At 41.4% G+C, this 18568-nt stretch overlaps 1 protein-coding gene across 7 annotated transcripts in view; it reads left to right on the forward strand.

The window, feature by feature from the left end:
* SEMA3F (semaphorin 3F) overlaps window positions 1-18568 on the forward strand; it is a 130022-nt gene that overhangs the window by 7229 nt on the left and 104225 nt on the right. For all 7 annotated transcript variants that reach the window (XM_081851313.1, XM_081851319.1, XM_081851315.1 and 4 more), the window contains exon 2: window positions 3808-3967. In XM_081851313.1, coding sequence (XP_081707439.1) covers window positions 3856-3967 — 112 coding nt within the window. In that variant the 5' untranslated portion in view covers window positions 3808-3855. The remainder of the gene's footprint in view (window positions 1-3807; window positions 3968-18568) is intronic.

The raw sequence follows: 18568 nt of genomic DNA on the forward strand, positions 1-18568 counted from the left end.
TTCCAAGGATTTTCCTGTGAAATCCCTGAAGTTTGTTTCTGTCATTAACTACCACTTCCCTGCATCTCACCAGCGAACCAGAGGGGGCAGTGTTGGTAGCAATTATGCCCCCACCTTCCCTGACCCCCCCCCACCTCAAGCATTCATCAATTTGGAGCACACTGGGAAGTGCTTCCATAGGGAGCCATTTGGTCGGTTTTCCTTTCCCTAGTTGTGGTATGTGTATGTACTTTTTACTGCAAATTGTTCTTAAGAATTTCTTAAGAAACTGGCTGAAGTGCTAATAATGTGTATGCAGTACATTAGGTTTGAGGTTTTCAGTTACCTTGATTGCAAGCGAAAAACTCTAAATATTTAAAGGGGTTTTGCCTGCTCACATGTACACACATTGTTTGAATAATTTTAGCATGCTTTATAATTGCATCCATATGTACTCTTAGTACAATAGAAACAGAACAAGAGAAGGAGACCTTTGATGCATGCCTCTTACCATCATATTCCTGATGTGGTAAGGGAATAAGGACTCAAATCCTTGTGATCCATTCAAATGAGCATTTTAAGAGCTGGGAAAGCACAGGTTCCTTCTTACTGAACAAGAATAAAGGGATTTTTTTGGGGTGGGGGGGTCCAGTACCACTCCAAGGGCTGTGGTTGAATGCCACATACTGAATCCAAGGGATCTTGCAAATTTCACAGTTTCAGCTGCTCAGAAAAACAAAATGTTACCTACTGTCTGGGTGGAGGGGAAGAAGATCCAAATTTTAAAATATATGAAAAGTCCCCCTGGATTAGATCAAAGGCCCATCTGTTTTTGAATGCAACAAGGAACTCTCCATTTGAGATTCTCAGTAGCTGGTAATCAGAGACAAACTGCTTCCAGAACTGGAGGTAGAATATAACCATGCCTAGTAGTCATTTGAACTCTTGCCTGTGATAACACTATGCAGTTGCCCAAAAGAGATGGTAGAGCCAACAGATATTTGTTGCAACGACTGGAAGCACATTCTGAGTGGTTCATTCATGAGTACTAACCCATGTGCATGTAGGGATGCCCTTCAACTACAGTACACCACCAAGAGAGCATGGACTAGACCTTATCATCATAGTCACTATGGCATAGTGTGTTGGAGCTTTTGCACTCAATATTACAGTATTTCTGTTGTTCTATTCTGCTTGTTAGCCTTTTCCACCTGTTCCATCTCTGTAGACTGCCAACTCCTGCGATTTGCCCTATATTTATTCAGCTCCCCAACACAATAAGTCTTCCAGCTGGATGCCTCTCAATGACATTAAAAATATATATATATCGTTGTATTAAAATTAATGAGAGCTTTTAACATTGACTTCTGGGGAAAGTAGTTTGCACCAAAAGCCTGCAGTTCCACTGATGAAACAGTTCTTCTGATTGCCAATCTAGGGCTCTGTATGTGTTTTGTCCATTTCTCTGGTGTAACAAACAGTGAACTAATTCTTGTGAAGTGTTAATTTACTCTGAATATAGTTAAGTATGCTAAAACGGCGCAGGAATGGTTTGCAGTTGTCCTAGAGCAGGGGTCAGCAAACTTTTTCAGCAGGGGGCCGGTCCACTGTCCCTCAGACCTTATGCAGGGCCGGACTATATTTTGAAAAAACAACAACAAACAAATTCCTATGCCCCACAAATAACCCAGAGATGCATTTTAAATAAAAGGACACATTCTACTCGTGTAAAAACACGCTAATTCCCGGACCGTCCGCAGGCCGGATTTAGAAGGCGTTTGGACTGGATCCAGCCCCCGGGCCTTAGTTTACCTACCCATGCCCTAGAGTAACTGTTTTCGTAAGCATACACCAACTGAAAGTGCCGAAAGCAGACAAATCAAAACTGTTCAGTTGCTGTATCGTGTGACTGAATAGACATTATCCAGTGGTATAAAAGACAGTTCCTCCAGAGAAACAGAGGGCCAGGAAGCTATCTTTGGTTCATATGCAGAGGGACTCAGCAAAGGTGCATTGTGTATTAGAAAGTGGTATGTGTATTTTGGGGGTGGGGTGTCAGCTGAAGTGGAGAAAGCTGTATGTAACTTACACTTTGTGATGAATAAAGGTAATATTGCAAATTTCACATACACACTGTCCCATCTGATTTCTGGCTAGCCAGTTTCACGGGGCCCCTGGCACTCTATTTAGGCAAGTCTGTCAAATCTTTTCCAGCTCAGAGGCCCAGTGGAACCCAGCTGGTGGTACACACAAACTTTTTTTTTTAATTCTACTATTAAGAAAAATGCATTTTGTCTTTGTGTGTGTGTTTTAAATAATTAAGTCCAGATTTCTCCTGACTAGAAAGTGGAGAATGCACCATACATACAAGTCCTCTTCCCCCCTGGTTCACTGCATTTCTGTGCTCAGCAGGAGGGTACAGAGGTAGTACATCATAAAGACTGCAGCCCCATCCTCCTCTCTTTCTCTCTGTAGGGAAGGGGCACTCTTGTGGGGGTGGAGAAGCCCCCAGTGGGTGGGCTGCTGGCTCTGACTGCCATAGGATAGGCCTATAAGGACTCTTTTCATTCCTGAGAGGAGACGACTTGATTACTGCCCCTCAATCAAACCTTGTTTACTTTACCAAATGAGAGCAGCATGTGAGCTTGTTAATTGTAGTTGGGCTCATACGGTCTGGTATTCATTCTTTCTGGAGACTGCTCCAGCCACACTGTGAAAAGCTGATGTTCTGGTGGTAAAGACAGTGACCCTGGTTAAGAGTTCAGTCAGTGAAAAGGCACACACGGTCAAAGTGTGCGTAAGAGTACCGCAACTAACCCAAAAAGCTTACATTAATCTTACTTAAATCATAAATACTGATAATGTTATTGATGGATTCTTTGTGTTATGTAATTAATTATTCTCTATGCATTTAAATACAGAAAGTTGCTGTAACAACTGCTAGCAGTGTCTGGATTCCCCCCCCCCCCCTTCATTCAAGAGGAGAGGTGGGCAGAAGAGGAAGGGAGAATTTTCCATTCCAAATATATATCAATTCTTTACGGCATGTGTTGCAGTTGTTGTTTTCTTTCTTTATGTGTTACCTTGAAGACAAAAAATATTTATCAAAGGCTAAGAATGGTTCAGGGCCAGAGGCTCAATGAAACCTAAAATGAAAAATTCACAAAACACACACAGAGGCAAAGTTAATCCAAATAATTATGTAGAAGATGCTCTGAAGTGTGACATGTGCCAGAGTATCCTCAATATAGGGGAGTGTATAAGGCCAGCTAAAACCATAATGTTAAAGGAATGCAGAACAAGAAAGTTGAAGCTCAGGTTCCTGTGTGCTCCAGGAACCCCCAAAGATTAGCTCTTAGTCATAGGGCGGGGCTGATTCTCTCACTATTTTCTCTCACAGTGAGTAATATAACTTGACATAGGTAATCACAGCCATAGTTTTGCGTTTTGGATCTAGTATAGCCATCTTGCACTATATAATGGGTATGGGGGAGGCACAATATATTATGAGCCCATTTTGATTGGGTCTTACAGTATTCACTGCTGCAACAGTATTCTTCTCTCCACTCCAAAATTAGATGTTCTCTCACCTAATCTTAATTTCAGAATTGCAATTAAGTTGATTGACAAAGACTGTGCACTGGGGAAATGGGCTAGCCTTCTGAAGGACAGACTGGTGAATTGTTAAACCTGCAAGTTTCTCCTCCCAAGGGTGGAGTTGAGCAGAATAATAGAATGACTTTTAACCAGAGAATTTTAGTTCAGTTCCTGTCTCATAACCTGTTCTGGGAAATAATGTTTCTGTCTTCACTTTCCCATCTCTTATAGATTCCCTAAGAATTCTTCCTGGATTTTGGATTCACACCTCTTCCCACTATGCCCCTCGTTGGCTTTTTGCTTTGGGCAACCTTACTAATTGTAGGCTGGTGGCCATCCTACTCCAAGGATTACCTCTTTGCTACTCCAAGAGTGCAGCTCACTTTCAAAGGTAAGGCACAGACACTATGTTAAATCAGTGTTATAGCATAGTTGTGGTCTTCCTTGTGTTATGTTTTCTGGCAATTAATGGCTTGATAAAAGTTCTGCATCCAGAATGTGTCTCTTGAGGGCACCAAGATCCAGACCTGGAGGTTCTGTTTTAATTTCAGGTTTGCTAGAGTGGCCACTCTATCTTTCCAAGAATGCTATTTCCAGCAGCAGATTTTCTTGGGATCCTAGCCACGATAATGAGCAACACTTTTTTCTGGAATAGGTTCTGAGAAGACCCTGGGCTAGCAGCCTACGTCAATCACACATGTAGTGCATTGCACTTCAGTGTCTCTCTCCATCTGGAGATAACTGGCCTTGCAGCTTGTGGAGTTTCCTTAGATTTTTTTAGAGTCAAGCACCATAGCTGGCAGTACAGACAGCAGATTGACAGCTCAGTGAACCCAAGCTGCTATGTGTGCTGAGAAGTTGGCAGCAAGTCACATATGAGCTTCCTAGGAAGGGACTGCAGTGCTGCATGTGGATCTTCCATGCCGAGGAGGAGACAGGTGTTGGGATGACTGTCTGTAAATCTTCAGGGCTAGTTGGCATGCGGCAATGATCTCCTGTGAAGGATACTGCATTGAATTAATTAATTGACCTCACAGGGAGGAGGATGCCTCTTATGAATCTGATCTACATTAGCCTTTTTGTCCTCGTACTGCTTGTGCTTGCATGCTCAATGAAGAGCAACACATGAGCCAACTTGTAGTAAAACCTTTTTATCCTGCGATTTTTTCAGACTACTTTATGATGACTTTTTAACTTAATGCATTTTTCTTTTGCTGAGAATTTCCAAGTGAGGTAACTGTGCTGCTATTATGGTTGTCTGTGAGAGTGGCTTAAATCTTGCAGAACTGGATTGGCACCTCCTTCTCCCACCTTCCTCTCCCATCCTATGTTTAACCTCTGGTGGGTAGGGACAAATCTGTTTATGCTACTGCTTTGTTCGAATTCTGTCTTTCAAATATAAGTGGTTAGAAAATAGTGTTCTCTCTGTGCTGTATCACTGAATTGATGTTGGTTGCAGGGCTGAAGTGCTCACCTTGCTGGGGATAGCACTGGTAAGGGGGAAATTAGGCAGAGCACATTAAAGGGAAGAGAAGAAAGAGGGAGTTGACAGGGAATGTTATGTACTGCAGGAGGTGGAGGACCAGCGGTGGGAAAGGAGATGTGGTGGTGCATGTGATGGAGACCTTGTAAGTCTCAGATAGCTGGCTGCCTTTGTTTCTACACTTGGCTTGGCAACACCGACTTGTCCCCATGCCTTTTGTCACCATCACACAGTTTCTGGTAATTAATGTTTTGTTAAAAGTTCTGTATCTGGAATGTGTCTTGGAGAGTATCAAGATCCAGACCTGGGGGTTATGTTTTAGTTTTAAGTCAATGGAGAAGCTCTCCGACTTACCATACTCACAAAAACCTTAAAAAATAGCAGAAAAGATCTCTAATAGGCAAAGCAAATTCTGTGTGCACATGACTGTCGCCTTGCGTGAGTGTGTCTACTTCCTGTGTGCTTGCAGCTAATTATAGTGATGTGATATAAAAGACAATACACTACACATGACTTAAGATACTTGAACTTTTCATTGTACTTTCAAGTTGCATGTAGCATGAAATTGCATTATAAACAAGGGGAATACAGCACTGTATTTCATATAGTGTGCAAAATACAAAGTGCTGCCTCAAAAATGAAAGAGTATGACTCTGGTCAGGGTAGCATCTATAGGTAACTGTCCACTAAAAGCAAAGGAAGCTTGTAGCATAGGTACAAATTTCCTGCAAATGTTTCTTCCTTTTCCATAATCAGGGGAAATGAATCAATGTGTATCTCAGGGCTGGTGTATTTATAGATTGCAAGTTCTTCTTGCCAGGATATGACATGAAGGCCTCTATTTTCATACTGTGCTGCTCCTTTACTCTTCAGATTTCTGCAGCATGAAATTGCATGTGTTGGGCACATGACAAAATGTGAGAGAATTGCAGATCAAGGGGAGGTGATCAGGGAATGTGATGAATAGTGTATGTTTAAAAGTTTGCTTTTTAAGATCTGTCAATAAATGTGTTTTATTACATTGTCATTTTAATGACAAAAATACCATTTGTGTCTAGCTTTGAGTATTTATTGCAGGTTGTGTGGAGCCCACAGTAGCTCATCACCAGTAAGTCTGAACCTTGTGCTTAACATGTTTGCACATTATAAGAGCCATCATCTTTTGAATATTTATTGATGTGAGTCATGAGGTGATAGGTGGACGCTTACCCTGCAACCGTATGACTATTTTTGTGTTTTCAATGTTTTTGTAAGTAGGCTTCTGTTACATTCACATACTGTACTGGCAGGATTTGGGGACTGGCAGTGGCAGGAGGAGATTGGTAATAGTGGTGATGGGAGCACAGATTTGGTAACAGTGGTGATAGGAGCACAGACGTGCTGTTAGATTCAATAGGAAACATCCTCTGGCCTTTATGAGCTGTAATTGCAGCTAATCTGCAGGATGTTTGAGAGTCACATTGGCCCTGCAAGCACAGGGATGCATGAAAGTGATTGCTAAGTATGTCTAGAACACTACACCTGCATGTCTTATACTTCTCTCTAGCAGAGAAATCAACAGAAATAACCGTACCACTTATATCTGCAATATAGGGGGTACTGATACTGATATATCTTTACAGGGTGGCTGTTAGGATTACACCTTGATAGGACACTTGAGGCTCTCTGATCACTTGAAATTGATGTTCAGATCTTATTATTTTTCTAAGCAAGCATTTATTTAGGAATTTACAGTGCTAAATTACGAATGCAAACGACTTGTTCTGCACTCACTGTATGAAGGGTAGCCAAAGTTAAAAGGAAGAACTGTGTGCTCTAATAGTTTCATGGAAGAACTTTTGGTAGGTGCAGTTTGTCATGCAGGGGTGAATCATCTTGTGACACCCTGTCCTCTTTTACTCCTGTTCCTTTGAATTATTTTTTAGCTGTAACATATAGATTAATTGATTTTGGAGGCAATTTAGACGAGTTGATACGCCACTGGGTTGAGATATGCTTGACCTCAGGTACGAAATCAGTTATGTTGACTCAATGTGATACTTGAGACTCATATAGATATTATAATATCCTCTTCCTAGCTCTTCTGTATTTTGGTGTACTTCATTCTGTAAAGCTTCTTAACCACATTCAGTAAACTGTCTGGGGAAGTCTAGCCCAGCTCTGCCCCTGTTATAGTAAGGGTTGTTGTGGCAGCAGTTGGAGTTAATTATCCAGTATTGATTCTGCACAACTTCTGTGATGCACCAAACTGAACATAGGCCACAGACCATGTGTGGGGACCTACCTATGGCTTGACAAACCTCTTTTCTTTGCTTTTGCTGCCCGCCTGGGACTGAAAAATGTAAGGTTGTCAAGAACATGGAAGGTCATAGTATTTGTCTATGTTGAGTTTTTTTAGTAACAAGTCTGGTTTAGCCTCTCTCCTCCAGCACCATGCATTTTTTACTTCGAGCTCTGGATTGGCTAGAACTGCACTCCTGAGTGCCCTTCTCTTTTACAAGCAAGAACTTTGGAATATGAACAGAGAACAAGCGGTAGACAGAAATATAATCTATCCCACCTTTATGTTTTAATGGTATAAGTACTCACTTGAGTTCCTCCTTTGGGCCTATAGAAAGATTTCTGTATCTTAGAAATTGGAGGTGGGGGTTTCAAATGAATCACTTTGATAATGTCTTTGAGCCTTTTTATAAGAGGATTTGGTTTCCTGTTACTCTACAATAAAAAAAGTTGGGAAAGTTCTACCTTTGCCAGTAAGGTTTCTCCCCCCCCTCCCCCAGCCCCATATCACTTGACTCTGGGGTCCTGACGCTTTGACAAAAGCAGAAATAATAATGAATCATGGGACTTGGCAATGAAACGGAAGGCAGCTTGGAAACAAATTGAATGGTAAAGGTATTGAAAGAGATGGAAGAATTTACCTGGAGTTTGCTGAAAGTTATGCACATAAACATGGAAACAATGCTCCCTGATTCGTAAAGCCAAGGAAATTAAATCAAATCTTTCTCAGTAAGCAGGTAACTGCTTCCCACAATTCCAGATAAGACTACCTGCAATTCCTCCTACTGAAGAGATCATTCTCCCCTGCATTCAGCACTTCTATCCACCCCACAGTATGTGTTTCCAAGGAATCGCTTCCTCCTTTCACTGAATTCTTGTTCCAGCCACGCTGTCCTCCTTTGCCCTGGGCTTAATGCCCTTAACATGTTTGCAGATTTGTTCTCTAGAATTTGTTCTTGGTTGCATTAGTTGTAATCAGGTATACAATCTGATGTGCACATAATTATGTGTATAGGAGTTGGCAGTTGCATGCCTCAGTGTTCAACAGCATAGTCAAAAGTAAGGAGGGGCTGAGTACATATTGGCGCTATCACAGCATGAGATGTATTATGAATGCCCCTCACTGGAAGTTGACTTTCCACAAGTAAAATTAAAATTAAGCCATTGCTTATAGCAATAATCTTACATTTTCACTCACTTTCTTCTTTATGAAGTCCATTGACCTGTATTTGTAGCTGATCTGCCAGCAGCTACAGTATTTGCATTATGGAACAGCATCTAAAAAAGTCTGATCTTCTAGCACTTAGGTGGTTATGATTCATGGGCTGGCATTCATCTCATTTTTAATTCTGTTTACTGAAAGCTACATATCTTGGTTAATGCTTTCTTTTGCAAATCTGTGCATGATTTAGAAATGGATAGTTCTTCATGATTCTCTCTGAGCAGCTCGTGAAAACATTTTTATATTGGGAAAAAGTTTTAGACTGACTTTGTTGTGAAATACTGTGTAGGTTTTGCACTGTTGGTCTGCTGTTGCTGTTTTGGATGAAACTGATATTTTAACTTATTGTTGGTTTTTTAAATGTTAAATTCAATTATTTTAGATGCTGTTTGTTGTCTGAAGTATATTTGGAAGAAAGAAAGCAACTGTTACGCATTAATAATAAATAAATGCATATATTTACCTATATTTGTTAGCTCTTAGATTACATGGTCTATCAAGTTTTCTCTATAAATCTAAAAGGAATGGAATAGATCCTTTTTAATAAGCAAGGCAAAAATTAGACTTTTTTTTAAAATTCAGAACACTGTAAATATATGATAGGTGATAAAACCATGTGGGGTGTTAGCAGAGGGGTAGTACCTCTGGTGGGGGACACTTCATGCTTCTTCTGGGGTAGTTTGTCCATCTTTGATCTCCATTCTGCACTTAGTTCTCACATGTGGCTCCTAGAAGCTGTCAGCATGTGACAGCAGCCACACCCTGGGAATGGCTTCAACTGCCCAGCTAAACCAGGTGAGGAGAGCCAATGGGTCTCAAATCCTCAGTGAGTTTGGGTCTTCCCCTGCATACAATGACAGGCACCAGTGGATTGAGTGAGTGAGAACAATAGTGGGTCTAATGGTTAAGAAGGCAGTTTGTGCACATGCTGCAAAAGGAAGTGGGGGCAGGCAGGGCTCATCAACCTGGGCTAGATGGAAAAACCTGAGTTTTTCATCTAGGAGAAGGAAAATTGATCTCAAACCTCTGCACTCTTGTGGGATATCTTTGGGACAAGAAAAGGCTCAGGAGTGAACCCTACACAAATTTGGAGTGGAGGCCCTAAGACTATTGGATGGTCCTTTGTATGCTGCCTCCTAGCAACTCCTGCAGCCAAGCTGGTGCCAAGCATATTGCTCTGCTTTCCTTTGGACCACATCAGCGAGGTCTTGCCGTCTGGGTAGCCTAGAACCTCCATACACACTGCCCAGGCTTGCATCCCAGGGAGGATACTTTGGTGCTGCTAATGCAGGTTTGACTTCACCCCCAAAGGAGACTCAATTGTATGTTGAGACAAATGTATGCCAGCAGATAAAACCATGTGGGTTAGCAACTTCTAGAGGAAATATCAAATCACCTCACTGACTGTGTTGGACCTTGTGGGTAGTTACTTGGGTGGTCTCCCCCCCCCTTTTGACAACAGGGACAAGATTTTCCCACATCAAAGATTATAGACAGAAACAGATGAGTGAGAGGACTCTGTCCTGCTTCTTCTAGCACAAGTGGAGCATCTAGGCAATGTCCAAACAGTAGTCGTTGCCTGGTTGTAGCCTAGTGTTAGCGACTGGGGGCTACTTAAAGGGCAAGGTGCTGGCAAAACACCAGCAAGCCTCTGCAGCCCATCACTAGCGTTTCTCTTTTTATTCTGCAATGCATTTCTTTCCCTTGAACCCCTATTTCAGTTATTCCCAGTTAATGAGAATTAACCTCTAGCCTTGCCTAAAAGCCAGCTGGGAAACCAGAGCTGTAAACTGAGCTGTCTTTAATTAGGTTTTTTCCCTGAGTCGATAATTTGTATGTCTTTATGTGCCTCTCTTTCTAGTGAGGTGGTGGGTGAATAGAAAGGGAGGGGGTGGGGAAGAGCACAGCTAGGAAAGTGGGAAACATGAGGAGGAAGAGTTAATCAATGTGGGCTGTTAACATGGCCCAGGCCACCAACTCTGCCAATAAACTGCAGCCAGGGCTTAGAGAAAGGTGAGAGATTTAATGCGCCTGACACCTCCTCCCACTTGGCCCACATTCTACTTGGCAGATTAAACAGCAGGAACAGACCATAATTCTATATTTGAGCAGGAAGGAAAGAGGTTGGGGACAGGCGTGTAAGGTTCCAGACTGAGGATTCTGCATTATTTTTTACAGCAGGGGCATACAGAAAGAATGCTCTAGCATCACATTTAAAAACAGACAAACCCATATGCCCAGGGGCATTGAAGCCTCAGAGAAAAGTGTCATGGCTCATGTACACTGTTTATATGTCGTTGAAGATTATGAGCTTCTGTGTGGAGGGCATGTGTGGGGTAGAGCCATTCACTTATATAGGCTTTTCTATAGGGCATTCATGTGAGGGTAAACATTCTTTTTCAAGGCTGCATATAAACTGTTTCATTCTAGCACTAAGTTGTGTTCCCACCATCACTCCTCTTAGTCCTTGGAGGTTAAAAGAAAATAGCACTGATGGATTTTATTAAGTAGGGAGTGGAGGAGCAGGCGGCTGGATTGTCCCTGAAGACGTTAGGAAGCCAGCAATGATGGACTTCTATTGCTTTTGGCTTTGGAGTTCTTCAAAGGAGCAGCACTAATTTATCCATCTTCAAGAAGTAGCAGCACTAACTTTCTTACCTTAGGTTCCAGATAGTGATATAGTGGAGCAGGAGAGGACAGGGACAAAGCACCCCCCACTTATTTCATAGTAAAGGAAAAGGGACCCTTGACTGTTAACTCCAGTCGCGGATGACTCTGGGGTTGCGGCGCTTGTCTCGCTTTACTGGCCGAGGGAGCCGGCTTTTCTCTGCAGACAGTTTCCAGGTCATGTGGCCAGCATGACTAAGCTGCTTCTGGCGAACCAGAGCAGCGCATGGAAACGCCGTTTACCTTCCTGCTGGAGCGGTACCTATTTAACTACTTGCACTTTGACGTGCTTTTGAACTGCTAGGTTGGCAGGAGCAGGGACCGAGCAATGGGAGCTCACTCCATCGTGCACTACATCTCTTCTAAATATAGAATGACCAATTGGATGATTCAGTCTTTCAGTTTTCAGATGTATCTGCATATAATGCAACAAGGCAAATTCTATGTTCCCTTACCCAGAGTTAACAGTTTGATGACAGAGCAGACTGCATTGCCTCTGGTGTGGCAATGCTGCCAGCAGAGAAGTTCACATGGATCACCAGCTGGGTAGTGTTGCTTAGTCTCTGCATATAGACAGTAAGACAATGCAGTACCCAGAGAGCCATGAACAGCTTCCCCATTCACTTCCTGCTGCTGCCAGTTCAAAGCCCATTGTTCTGCTTGTATCAGTGTTTATGTTCACATTCAGTGGGAACACCCAGAGCACTGTTGCTGAATAATAACTAGAACTTCTCATCTGCTGCTCTCTTTAGCAGTTCTGTATTGGCCTCATCACATGGAAATGGCACCATGATCTTGGCGTACATCATTATACCATTTTTGGAAAATACAATTTTCTCTGGTTCAGAGAGTTCATTGCACTCCAAGAGCATCAAGAATCACCACCCCTGCAAGTGCTACAAGATTTATCAAAATTGTGTGTGTTGTCAATGCGGATAAGTCTGTAGGCTTTGCAGGAGGGCAAAGTCTTGCCTTTCTTCCTTAGTGATAGAACTCCAATTGTCATTGTGATGTTCTGGAACAATAGCTTTGCTATGGGTATCGTACATTGCTCAGTCTTTGACTAGCCTATTCTCCTTCTCCATGAACAGTAGGTGCTTTTGGTTGACCCCTGTGCTTGGACCTTATGTTCGCATTGTGTAGCACTGATATTTGTGGGAGTTTTTCCAAGTTAGGAGAGCAAAACTAAGCCATGATGGGTTGTAGTTCTCCATTTAGCATTCTGAGTCAAAACCTCTCTACTCTACTCCCTACCCTCAGTGCTAAGAGTTGGGAACATGTTCCCAGGAGGGAAATGAGCAGTGATGGAAAATGAAAGCAGCATCCTGAATCCTCCATTTGCTGTCAATCCTTGTTTCCCAAGGAAGGATGAGGTGGGGGAGAAGATCTATTTATATAACCTGGACATTTGCTGGTGACTTCCCACATACAGGCATATATCTTTTTCAGTATTCTTCTCAGGAAAAAACAGGGTGGCTATTCTTAACAAAGTTATTAAAAATCTTCTCCCTATGTATGAACATCATGTTATTTTGCTTATTTGGCAGGTTGGGACTGATTGACAACCCCATATTTACAGATAAGCATGATATCTATGGGTGGTATGCTTGTTAGGAGTGTGTATGTTTGAATCTAATTTCTGTTGTTGGCTTGAATGAAATTAAGCATAGTAAAAACAAGAATATAGCCTGTATCTGTGAACCACCGATTTCAGACCTGGACTGGAAAAACCGCTAATTTACGTTTATATCTACAATGTAACTCCAGCACAAAGTCTGAATGTATACTGAATGTATACTGTGTGGGGCTAGGAGAGCCAGCACACATGGAGGACAGGGAGTGAATTCTGATATGCTTTCCTTCAGCATGTCCTCAAAGCAAAAGAACATCCTGGACAGTTGCGCAGCTTCTTTACCATTTCTCAAGTGTTTACAGGGCTGTGACTTGTGACTTAGTAGAAAATGTTTACGACTAGTATTATTTCGCTGCTGCTGTTCGAACACCTGTCACTTTTATGGCTGGGCATAGGAGACCAAAGATGTGAAAGCTTGACCACATGCTGTCATGTATACTGTATATGTTTTATAGGAAGGCAGAATATAAATAGTAGAATAACCTCATTTTGTGTATTTAGAAGGTCCTGGGTTCAATTCTTAACCATCTCCACCTAAAAAGATCTCTGGAGGAAGGCCTGGAGAAGATTATGCAATAGTAGGTTGGATGGACAATGATAATATAAGACAACTTCATATCAAAATAACAATACAGCTGTCTGTACCTCCATGACGGAACACCTGGGATTATGCTAGGGTTTTTTTGCTCCAGTGCAGTCCTGATGACTTTTAAAACAAAGTTTCCACTGACTCTGATAAGTAGAGTTTATTGACTCTTCTAGTCAGGAGGACATGCATATAACCCATATGTGTGGAGTGATTACTGCCCTTATTTATTCTTGTTGCCGCATTAGAAGCAGGGAAGGCGACCACTAGTGATAATAATCTTAAAAACAAGTAATGAAGCAGCAGCTAAATTTTAAAGTGCTGAAAGAGGTAAATGACAACAGCTGTAGGATTGAGCTGTTAACATTAAGTTGGAATTTGTTTCACTGTTCAAATTATTCTGTGCCACAGTGTGTCCGCTAAAAGAAAATGCATAAAAATGTGACCATGGCCGAAGCAATCCATAGAAGGGGTAGAACAGTTAGCCCCAGGGACCTGGAAAAAGGAGATGGAACCTTTCACCTCAAGGTCAACAGAGCAAGGCAGTCATTACCAGCAGGGAGGTTTAGGTCCTGAGCAGAGAAAGTTGGTGGTCTTAAATTAACCTGGCTCCTAATGTGTCACAATCGCTTTGTGTGTCTCTGCTGTCTTTCTCTGGGGTGTCCCAGAAAAGATTATGCAAATTGAAATGGTGTAATGCCATTCAGAGGGAAAGATGGAAGATACTAAAGCTGCGACTGACCATGCTGTACTTGTATTGTGGTTAGCTGCCTGGGGCTTTTAAAACTCCAGGGCTGCCTGATGGAATCTTAATGTCAAAATGTATTTGACATGTGGTCCATCCCATCCCTAGTAATTTATGGAGGAATATAATACATATGTGGTGAGAAACCAAAGATGATGATGATATTTTTTTATAGTCTACCTTTTTCCCAGACCAGGACTCAAGGCAGTGTACAGATAAAATAGAAACAGCTGAAAACAGAAAAAGCAATAACTTAAAAGCAATTAAACACTAACAGATATGAGATACAGATAATTACAATAAAAATAGCTCCAGCCCTTTCCCTAGAAACAATCAGTTCCCCCAAACTGGATGGAGCAGGAAAGTCTTCACCTGTGATAAAGGAGGAGGAGGAAGCCAGTCTACCTTCTCTAGGAAGGGAGTGCCAAAGTCTGGGAGCAGGCACTGAGAGGGCTGTCTCCCATGTCCCCAGCACACGTGCCTTTGGGAGTGGCAAGACTGAGAGAAGGGCCTCCCTCAAAGATTTCAGAGCCCAGGCAGTTTCATATGAGGGAAATAGGTCTTTCAGATATGTTGGACCGAAGCCATGTAGGTCAAAACTAGCACTTTGAATTGTGTCTGGAAACAGAATGGTAGCCAGTGCAGCTGTTGTAAAAAGAGTCCTATGCTCCCTGTAACCAGCCCTGACAGAGTTGCATCCAATTGTCTTCTGCTTATGGAAGAATGTTTGGTCTAGCCTAGACTTTTGTGAACAGAAGGGCAGAGAAGATTATATTCATTAATCCTTTTTTCCTGCAGACCCCTGAGGTACCTCCCAAAGTATTCCAGAGAGTTTCCCAATCCTCTGGAGCAGATTTGGGTTGTGGTATGGGGACCTGCAGAGGTAGAGGGGAATAATTATCAAAAATAACTTTCTCCTCTTCCATGCACAGAAACATTTGCTGAATTAAAGAGACTTCTGAGAACAGAGGCACACAAACTGAATGAAATGTATTTAAAATTATCTTGCTGTTGCTTAACTTCATTAACTACTCATTCTAATCCAAAAGATCTCTCATGCTAGCTCAGAATTAGATGTATTTGTAGACTAGGGTAGGGAACCCGTGACACCTTCAAACTGCTGTGGGACTGCAACTCCCATCATCCCAGACCATTGTTCATGTTGTTTGGGGCTGATGGCAATTAGGAGTCAAGGAACATCTGAAAGGCCACAGATTCTCCACTCCTCCACTACTGTGGGGAAGCAGTTCTTGCTGTAGAGACATATTTCATTGTTAGAACAATTAAGAGGGATTCTTGGTTGATATTAAAGATAATCAAACATAAACAACAGCATGATCTCAAAGGCTGCCACCCTAACTTGACTTCCTTGAGAATAAGCCTCATTGAATTGAATAGCACTTATTTCTGAACATTCATGGTTAGGATTGGACTACAAGTTATTTCAGATGCCAAACTCTTTCAATTTCTAGACATTCTAAAAACAGGTGTATGAAGGGGAGAAATACTTTGAAAACATATGAGTATTTTACATAAGTGCATATTTGTGCTAAAAAGCCATCATTGGCGAAGGTTCCCTGTCACAGGTTCATGTCTTTAATAACGTGCGGTCATCTTTCATAATGTGTGAGTTATATATTGTGGTTTCCACCCAGTGAATATAACGCTTGACCTAGACCACTTGAGAGGTCTGAGTTCAAAGGCCAAGTCAATCATAGGATTACAGGGCAAGAACCTACCTCTCAGCTGTAAAGTGTGTGCCTATAGAATGAAAGTATGAAGTGGTTACTCACTAAGGACCTTAGCATTGCATCAGGCTGTATAATTTAATAAATAAGAACATCTAAGTTGCCTTTAGACTCAGAATTGTATTTTTGCCTAGGAATGATTTTTATTTTGGCATATCTTTCTACTAAAGTTGAGGAAATTCTGCAAGAAAAAAAAGAAAGAAGAAATACAGCCAATGAGACAGCTAGGACAGGGCATCTTGGGAAGACAGTGTAAGTCAAAGAAAATCATTGCTTAAATGTTGTTATCTGGCATCAAAGTAAGGAATGCATGATGACTGAGTATTATAATTGCCTACTTAAATGTTGGCAAAGTGTCTCAGGAAACCAGAGACAAAGACTGTTAGGTTCTCATGCACAAACAAGCTGCTTTTGGATGGGAACACTCCAAAGTATCACAGACAGTTAAGTGATCTTCATAAGACCTAGGGGATTCTGGAAAACTATTGAGTTAAAAGGACAAGAGCACAGTACTTTATTTATTTGTAACCCACTTTTTATTGTTCACACAATCCCAGAGCAAGAAACAATATGAACACATTCATACTTTGCTTGGACTCTGTCTCTTAACTGGACAGAGACATCCACAGTGTGTTTCGGTCCTCCAAGCCATTAGTTGCCAGAGTTGCTGGTTATCTACAGATGGGAGCAGGTGTCAATCACTCTGCTCTGAGCTTGTCTGGAAGTGATAACCAAGAGCTGAAAGGCTCTGTAATCTCATTACTTACTAACTCCCAAAGCCATCCCATTTCCAAAATGCCTCACCTAACACAAGATATACTAATGCAAGTCTATTCCCTTTATCTACTAAGCTTGTTATCCTGTTTAGGAAATAAATTGAGTTAGACAGGGATAAATTCTCAAAGAGTAGCTGTGTGAGTCTGTTGCAGTAAAAATAGCAAAGAGTTTCGTGGCACTGTATGGGCTGGGAAGCGCTTATATTTGAAAGGGGAGGATTGCTATTTATCATCACCTCTAACCCATTGCCATTTAAGCACAAACTGATCGTCTTCATCATTGCTTCTGAAGAGCTTGCAAGCACTGATGAAGATTCATAATGATATATTCTAGGGGGTCATTCTTAACCATTACCATTCATTCTCTTGCTGAGATTTCAGAAATAATTTCCTGTGTCCTCCTTAGTTTTATTACACAATTATACCCTTGCATTAATTTTTCTTCTACGCAATGTATTCCACCCCACCCCCCATTGTATCATGACTTTGCTATAGCTTTTTGCCAACCCCGCACCAACCTCCAGATGTTTTGGACTATAATGTGTTGACAGAGGCTTATCAGAGTTACAGTCCAAAATTTCTGACGGGCACCAAGTTGGTAAAGGCTGAGTTAGAGTTTCTCCTTCTGTTGTTGCTAGTTATATGCCCTTGATATCATAGTCCTCTGGAAATACTTCATAACGCCAGCCAGTTTTTCTATATATGTATTTGTTATTCTTGGGAAATAGCTCACTGGAAGACATGGGAAAAATCAGAATTTTAGCTTTAAAAAACCAGGGCGTACAACTTTGGTACAAGTTGTTTACTTTTTGTTAAAAGTAGTATGTCACTCTGCATTACAGCATGCAAATTTAATAAAACAACACACTGCATTTGTGGAATAGGTTTAGGAATCCTACAAAGTGCTTTCTGGCATGCCTTCTTTTGATAAAGACATTCTTAAACTGTGTGGCTTTTTTTAAAAAGCCTTTTAAAAACTGTGGAATCTCTCCCATGGCTGGATGGAGACAGCTATGTATGTGAAAATATCTTGATTATCTCTTGTTGGTGCCTTGGCTCTTTGACAAATGCAGTTCATTTGAAATAAAAACATGATGCAGAGATTTCTGTCTCAAAACAATGAATTTTGACATTTTTTGATACAGCATGCTGCTATAGTAAAGCAAATAAGTGATTTTCAATGTAGGAAAACTGGCCACAATCCCTCACAGAGTTGGGCATGCTTACCTTCATTTAAATCACTGGGCTTCAGTACGAGACTTGGCATTCCTTTTTAGCACTTGAAGCAAAAACTTACAGTATACTTTCCATGCTCTTTTTTTTTTTTTTTTTAAATGTCCCACAGGATGGAGGTTGAGCCCAGAAAAATGTTACCTCCCCTGGAATCTGCTGCCTGAAATGACTGTGGTATGATGCTTCACAAAAAGACTGATTATGCATATATGCGTGTTGTCACCTAGCTTGCAGCCATTCTGTTAGGCTACTTGAATTGTTTCTATCCCAGGAGAAGTTTAAGAACTGATATCTGAGTTTCCTTTTTTCCTTCTCCCTACTCATCGCTTTTCCCATTTCTGCCATGTAATAGTCTGAAAGTTGTGACTAGTTGTATTTTTTAAATGATCCAGTAGCTTAGAAGAGAAAAAAAGAAAAGATTTCAGTAAATAATAAATGTAGGATTGTGTCTACTGTATTTTAAATCCAAATAATTGTTTGATGGGTTGCTTTCTTGATAACATTAAGAGCATACGGTGAGCCTTTCTGGAGCAAACCAAAGGTCCATCTCGTCCAGCATCCTGCTCTCAAAGGGGCCAGTCAGATGCTTATGGGAAGCTCACAAATGGGCATTATTCCG

This window comes from Podarcis erhardii, assembly GCF_964252035.2.
Source record: "Podarcis erhardii genome assembly, chromosome: 2".
Classification (NCBI taxonomy): Eukaryota; Metazoa; Chordata; class Lepidosauria; order Squamata; family Lacertidae; genus Podarcis; species Podarcis erhardii.